This window comes from Seriola lalandi, unplaced genomic scaffold (genome assembly GCF_002814215.2).
Source record: "Seriola lalandi dorsalis isolate HSWRI2012SDOR001 ecotype SW California unplaced genomic scaffold, Sedor1 jcf7180002054555, whole genome shotgun sequence".
In the NCBI taxonomy this organism is placed as follows: Eukaryota; Metazoa; Chordata; class Actinopteri; order Carangiformes; family Carangidae; genus Seriola; species Seriola lalandi.
Genome location: NW_019525108.1, coordinates 3518 through 11305, shown reverse-complemented (window position 1 = coordinate 11305; position 7788 = coordinate 3518). Strand labels below are relative to the sequence as shown.

At 45.2% G+C, this 7788-nt stretch overlaps 1 protein-coding gene across 1 annotated transcript in view; it reads left to right on the top strand.

Moving 5' to 3' along the window:
• The first annotated feature begins 741 nt into the window (after positions 1 to 741).
• The window catches only part of LOC111661976 (son of sevenless homolog 1-like), a 10130-nt gene continuing 3083 nt past the window's right edge, over positions 742 to 7788 (top strand). Inside the window, exons 1-3 of the mRNA XM_023415697.2 lie at positions 742 to 1599; positions 4385 to 4510; positions 6716 to 6847. Coding sequence (XP_023271465.1) covers positions 1513 to 1599; positions 4385 to 4510; positions 6716 to 6847 — 345 coding nt within the window. The 5' untranslated portion in view covers positions 742 to 1512. The remainder of the gene's footprint in view (positions 1600 to 4384; positions 4511 to 6715; positions 6848 to 7788) is intronic.

Sequence of the window (7788 nt, the reverse complement as noted above, 5' to 3'; positions counted from 1 at the left end):
TGTCTGTGACTTAAAACCAGATAAAAGTCAATGCTGAGCTTCTGTCAGACAAACACACTGACACATGACCATAGAGGATATGATGTCATCAACAGGTGACCAATGAAACGTTAGCATGATTAAAATCACTGATTTCTCTGGTCTGAGAATTGACGGAAACATTTGTGATGATGTAAGAACACAACTCAACAACAACAACAACAGCTGTTGTTATATATGTTGTTATACAGCTGTTGTCTGCTGTAATGTCATTTCTCTACTGGTGTCACATCATTTTCTGTTAGTTCTAATTTTCTAACTTACATTTTTTTTCAATGAACAAACATGAAACAAATCAACCCACATACACAACACGTGACAAAACCCTGAATCACCCTGAGTCCGGGGACGCAGGGAGTTCAGGACTTGAGGTAATCTTCTGTGATCTGGATCTGGATGGTGTGACCTGGATCAGACGGTCTACAGACAGGACAGGAGTGTACTGTGGCTCTCAGTCCACACAGTCTCAGACTGGGAGGTGCCCAGTTCACCAATCTCCTGCAGTCAGGAGGCAGCGTGATGACGTGATACAGACGTATGGATCTGTTTGACTGAGCCCGTATCGCCGGTGGACGCCGGGGGCAGCAGACGTAACTCTGCCACGCACCGTCTCCTGTAGCCACTCCTATCAGGAGCCCCGCCCATGTACGTCAGAGCCTCCCCACTGCGCATGCCCAGCCGCCACAGTCTACGGTACCGCACACCGGAGTCACAACAACCGACTGTAGCTCACCGTGGCCGGCTACTACCTCGGTGACTGTCCGTCTGTCCGGAGGCCGGTGTCAGAGCTGCTGTCTCAGAGAGTCCGGAGGAAAGAGCCGGAGCAGCGGACACGTTCTGGAGGAGCGGGAATAAAGTAAAGGAGCCGCCGCGCCGGAGAGTTGCTGTGTCCGGTAAAATGTTAGCAGCGGAGCGGAGCGGAGAGCACCGAGTGGCCCGCTGATTCACACCGATAACCAGTGTAACTCTCATAGTTTGTCCGCTGACAGGAAGACTCACGTTAAGCAGGTGACCGGTGACTGTCCGCCCGTTAACCGGGCCGCCGCGGATGGGTCCGTCCCGCTGCTAGACGCTGCTAACATTGGCGGCCAGGCTACATGCTAACAGGCTAACATCACCGGCCAGCTCAGCAGCGTCCGCTAACTGTCACGCCGAATCCCTGTACTGTTGGTATGGAACGGCTAACGGCCACCATGCTGTCGTTCCGTTAAAGGAACTACACCCTACAGTTAGCTGCTAGCCGCGGAGCTAACGGTTAGCTGCGGAACATCTGGCCGTAGCTAGCTCTCCGTGTGGCGGCCGACGATGGTCGCAGTGACGGCAGCTGCTCCGGAGGATCGGCCCGTCCCTGCTCTCCGCCTCACCCGCCCTGCTGGACAGACTCGCACGACGTTCATGTAAACCGGTGAACTGTGCCGGTCGGTCCCGCTGCGGCGCTCAATCCCCGCACACCCCGCAGCAGCAACAGCAGACATGCAGGCGGCGCAGCTGCAGTACGACTTCTTCAACGAGGAGAACGCACCGAAATGGAGAGGCCTGCTGGTGCCTTCACTGGAGAAGGTATACTAACACACACACACACACACACACACACACACACACACACACACAAAATAACTCAATAACACACACACACACACACACAGAATAAAACAACAGACCTGAGGCTGTCTGCTAAAGTCTGTCTGGACTGATACTGATTATTGGTGATCATTGAGATCAATAAATGATATTTAGAACTGATATACATTCACACACTCTCACCCTGGTGTCCAGGTGTTTCATCAGTGAAGCTGGGCTTAATAACACACACCGCATTGCCCCATCACACAGGTGGATCTACAGGTGACCATCTTTGTCATGTGATCATTCTTCAGGTGACTTGTTCAGGTCGCCTCATTAATGCTGATATATTTACATATTAATTGATGATTAGTCCTGACACAGTTTGTAAAATCAGTTGATGTGACAGATTTTGTATCCAGACAACCACACAGACAACTAGTCATGTGATCAGGAGCTTACATACACCTGCGTAAAGTCTCAGGTCGGGGATTGTGCTCTTCCTCGAACTGAACATTATCACCTGATGAAGGAGGATTTACTGCAAGACTACTGTTCTCACCTGGAACAGTGTAAATACACACCTGCACACACACCTGGTTTCATCAGATATTGTAACATTACAACTCTTCCTTTTCCTCATTTAAACACTGTGATGTTTATTCACAAACATTAATATGACTCTTTATACCTTTACCTGAGAACAGTTGTATTTCAGCAGTGATCAGCTGTTCACCTGTGTTTATGGCTAACAACCTGCTGGACTCAGCTCTCTGCTTCCTTTACTGACTTTCTACTTAATCCCACAGTTGATGAGCTGCTCTGACTCTTACATTAGCTATGCAGTTAGCTCCTCCCTCTCTCTCTGCTCCTGTGTGTTGGATCTGTAGAGAAGCAGCTTCAGATGATGAAGTCAGTTTGTTATTGGTCAAACAGAAACATGCAGGTCAGTGTGTTCAAACACAACTCACCTGTATTACATGCATACAGGTGACACACACACACACACACACACACACACACAGGCAGGGGTGTGCTGTCTGTCCTGCAGCATCAACACTCTGTGTTCCTACAGCTCTGTTAACATCTCAGGTTTTTAGTCCAGTGTGAATCAATCAATCAATTAGTCAATTTGTGGATCTGTAAATTATTGTCGAGATCATTGCTGTTATTGTTGCTGTTCAGTGTGTTATAAGTCCAAACAGACTGGTTACATGTTGTCAACTAATCAATTGATCAGTCAGTCAATCTCTGTGTTGATATACTGTCTGTTGTTCAAGTGTTTGCTGGCGTTTCCTGTTTTTACTTCACATTAAGAGCTTTTCACTGTCAAACTACAGGAAGGCTTTTATTGTGAAGCAGCAGCTCAGCAGACAGAGTGTGAGCTCAGATGTTGAGCCAGAGTTTCAGTGATTTCACTGTTAGGGTTGTCACGATACTAGAATTTCAAACTCGATACGGATACCCAGGAAAATACTTGATACCATTTTTGATCCCACGGGGAGAAAAAATGACAAAAAATAAAGATGCATAAAATGTTTGAAATAAAGATTAGAACAATACAAAGAATAACATCAATGACAACACTACTTTTAGGTTGTCGGAGGTAGTGCAAAAACAAAACAACAGTAACTTTACTGTAAGGTGTGTATATATTTATGAAATGTATTCAGCTACAGCCCTGTTTATTGTCTGTGCTGCTGGTGACTTGGCACCATGTTTTCGTTGCTGATCAAACAGAGTTGGGAGGAGAGGCCGCCGCTGTTTCTGTCGAGTTGCTGCTCGACCTTTCTCAGCTTCAGTCTGGGACTTTAAGAGAAATATAACACGTTTCAGAAACAAATAATTGTGTTTATCCTGTAAAATGAACTAGTAACGTTACAGACTGTTTGCTGCCTAGCTCTCACATTAACGTGAGTCGTTTTATTATTAGCCACTAGCCGCTAGCTTAATGATAACTTAACACATGGCTAATGTGGCTTTCAGCTAATGGCTAATAGTTAAACGGCTAACGTTAACGTGTGCTGCCGGTCAGGTAAAATAATAATACAAAATAACTCCAAACGGCACTTTTTCCAATTTCAACTAAAACAGGTTGTGAAGTTCCTTCAGCAGCAGCACCTGCCATGTTAATTCAGCTTTATGCTGACGACACCAGCTCAGTGTTTTGAACGTCAACTAGCGTTCATGCGTTCAGCTGCTAGTGGGGGGAGGGGCTGTGTCTCTGCCTGTCTACAGTGCTGCTGTATGAAGCTGTGTGTCAACTGGAGGAGGCGAAGACAAAACATTTGTATTGATGCTGTTGCAAATGATCCGATACTCATTTTAGTATCGATAAGTATCTGAGCATCGATTTTTTTGACAAACCTAGTCACTGTGAAGTTAATGATGTCATATCAGCAAGCAGTAGCGTGCAACAGTGTAGATCAGTCCAATCGATGCAGTGTGAGGCTGTAGGTGACAGACTGAGTGGGTTTAAGCTCCAAATTTTATCATTGTTGATGTAGTTTGATGACATCATCAGTCTGAGCTCCGACAATACCTGTACAGGTGGGTCAGGTAGGTTTATCCTGTTCAGCCCTGACTGCTGTAACAGCTGCCCTTCTCCATCTGGTGGCAGCACAGAGCTTTACTGCAGCCTGCTGGACAGTGACAGAGTGCATGCTGGGAACTCTCTCATACAGCCAGACTGTTAACAGACCAGAACATATCTGAACTCGTGAGTTACACCTGTAAACACATGAACAAATAAAGTGTTTACTTGTGTGTGTGTTTGTTGCAGGTACTGAACCAGGTGCATCCTAACCTGGTGTCCCAGCAGGAGGCGTTGCAGTACATCGAGGAGCTGATCCTGCTCCTGCTCAGTATGCTGTGTCAGGCTCAGCCACGCACTGTACAGGATGTCGAGGTGACACTCACTCACTCACTCACTCACTCACTCACTCACTCACTCACTCACTCACTCACTCACTCACTCACTCACACTTTAGACGCAGTCCAGATGTTAAACTGAATCAGTTTAATTGTGAAGATTTGAGATGTGGCAGATACAAGCTTTTCCCTGGATGTCAGAGCAGCAGGTGATAAAGTGAGTTTGTCAGGTAAAAACAAGGGATGCCCGATCATGTTTTTTAGCCCCTGACACCGATCATCTATAAGTGAGATCAGTTGATACCGATCATTTCTGTCAGACTGCATGGCATGACTGCAAACTGACACTGTTTCTGTGAGTGTGAGTTAAAATGACACATGATCATTATTCATCAGGCTGTTCTGCTGCCTGTACTGCTGTCAGGTGACTATCTCACCTTTAATCAGACTGCAGGTGCAGACAAGGACCAAAAGGGACAGACAGACACAGAGACAGACAGACAGACACAGGGACAGACAGACACAGACAGACAGGGACACGGACAGACAGACACAGAGACAGACAGACAGACACAGGGACAGACAGACACAGACAGACAGGGACACAGACAGACAGGGACAGACAGGGGCAGAAACAGACAGACAGGAACAGACAGGGGCAGACACTGACAGACAGACACAGACAGACAGGAACTGACACCTGCTTTGACGTGTGTGTGTGAGAGTGTGAGTGAGAAAGAGAGATTGTGTATGGGGTGGGGGGTCCGTTGGTTAGTGTATTGGCAGGTTCGTAGTTCACTTGTGTGTCAGCTCTGAATTCACTTCTTTAGATCCTTTAGGTTCAAATGTTTAAATAAAGTTATTTTGAATGCAGCAGGTGAACAGTGGAGTCTGTGGAATGGTCCTTTATATGTTAGAGACTCATCTGAAGTTTAAACGGTTGTAATCAATCCATGATGACACCTGCACCTGACGACATCACAGTGAAGCTGATGTGTGATTGGTCCGATCTGTTTCTTGTTTCCAGCTGATGGAGGCTGCAATGAGATAATGAGGTGCTCTCTGCTAAAACACCACACACCACTGGTGTTTTACCACACTGACCCCCAATCCCTGACCTCTGACCCTCCCTCAGACCTCTGACCTCTGACCCCTCACTGCTCCTCAGCCTCAGATCATGTGTGTGTGCTGTGTCCCTGTTTGGTGACGTGTTGAGTCAGTTTATCACACTGCGACAAGCACTTGTAGTAAACAACCAATCAGAAACCTGCAGGTGTTCCTACCTGTGTGACAGTAACCCCTGATGTCCACAGGATCTGGCTGTGTCTCGTTCAAAGACAGAAATAAATCACCCCACAGTTTCAGAGCTTTATATAAACACAGGTTTTAGACTAGGTCACACAACAGTCCAGACACTCACTTCAGGTAAACACACCTGTAGAAGAAGAAATTCTCTTTGTGTTGTCTTTCCTCCACCACAGCTCTGCACTGAAACAATTTGGAAATACAAAGAGGGAGTCTGTAACTTTAGATGTTGTCTAACTCGGACTGACGAAGCTTCATATTAACTTCAGATAAACTGAAGAATATTTTTCTGACACAGCAAGAAAAACCTGTTGAGATGTTGATGTGGACGCAGCTGATATAGTACTGACACAGAGAGATCACTGTGTTTCCATCAACAAACACATTGTACAAAACAATCACAACTGAGCCATAACCAAAACACAACACAGCTGGATCCTGAGGTGTACCTGTGTGATGCCAGAGTACAGACAGAAGCTGATTGGCTGCAGTGAGCATCTGGACACAGAGATTAGTTTTTCTTTATGTGCTTGTTCATGGAAGAATCTCTGTAGTTATATAAAGACTACGGTCTAGATCTGCTCCATATGATATGAGCCCTGTGAATAACGTCTGTTTTGATTTGGTGCTATATAAATAAAATTGACTTATTGTGCACAGGTGATTAAAAAATATGTTCCAGGACTTCAGAGATTCTGTCGTTCAATCTGTAGGGGCAAGTTTTTTCCATGACTGACAGTATCTTGTCTGATTCCTCTGTGTCTGACACCTCAGTCCAACTGTCCAATCAGAGCAGAGCAGAGACAGGTGTGTCCTGCAGTGTGATCAACAACACCTGTGACTTTCAAACAGAAACTTTTCTGTTGGTTGTCTGGACTAGTTGAGTCCAGTTTAGTCTGGTTCCTGTCCTCACCCATCTTTCCCCTCCTCCCCTCAGGAACGAGTTCAGAAGAGTTTTCCTCACCCAATTGATAAGTGGGCAATCGCTGATGCTCAGGCTGCCATTGAGAAGAGGAAGAGGAGGAACCCTCTGGCGCTACCTGTCGACAAGATCCACCCACTGCTCAAGGTACCAACATCATCATAACTGCACCATCATCACTATATACTCAACACTGCATCATCATCAACACACCTTTATCACTGCACCATCATCAGTATATACTCATCCCCGCATCATCATCATCATCACTGCACCATCATCAGTATATACTCATCCCCGCATCATCATCATCATCACTGCATCATCATCAGTATATACTCATCCCCGCATCATCATCACTGCACCATCATCACTATATACTCATCACTGCACCATCATCATCATCACTGCATCATCATCAGTATATACTCATCCCCGCATCATCATCACTGCACCATCATCACTATATACTCATCACTGCACCATCATCATCATCACTGCATCATCATCACTATATACTCATCACTGCATCATCATCATCATCATTGCATCATCATTACTATATACTCATCACTGCACCATCATCACTGCATCATCATTACTATATACTCATCACTGCATCATCATCATCGTCATTGCATCATCATCATCAGTATATACTCATCCCTGCATCATCATAATCATCACTGCATCATTATTACTATATACTCATCACTGCATCATCATCATCAGTATATACTCATCCCCGCATCATCATCACTGCATCATCATCACTATATACTCATCACTGCATCATCACCACCGCATCATCATCATCACCACCGCATCATCATCACCACCGCATCATCACCACCGCATCATCATCACTATATACTCATCACTGCACCTTCTTCACTGCATCATCATCATCATTAGATTAGGATTATTTTAGATTAGATTAAATTAACTTTATTAATCCCACAACTGGGAAATTAATTTACCACAGCAGAAAATAAACATCTATAGAATGAACATTTATGGAAATATACAACAAAAATACACCAAATATACACTAATAAATACAATATACACAATACACACGATATGTA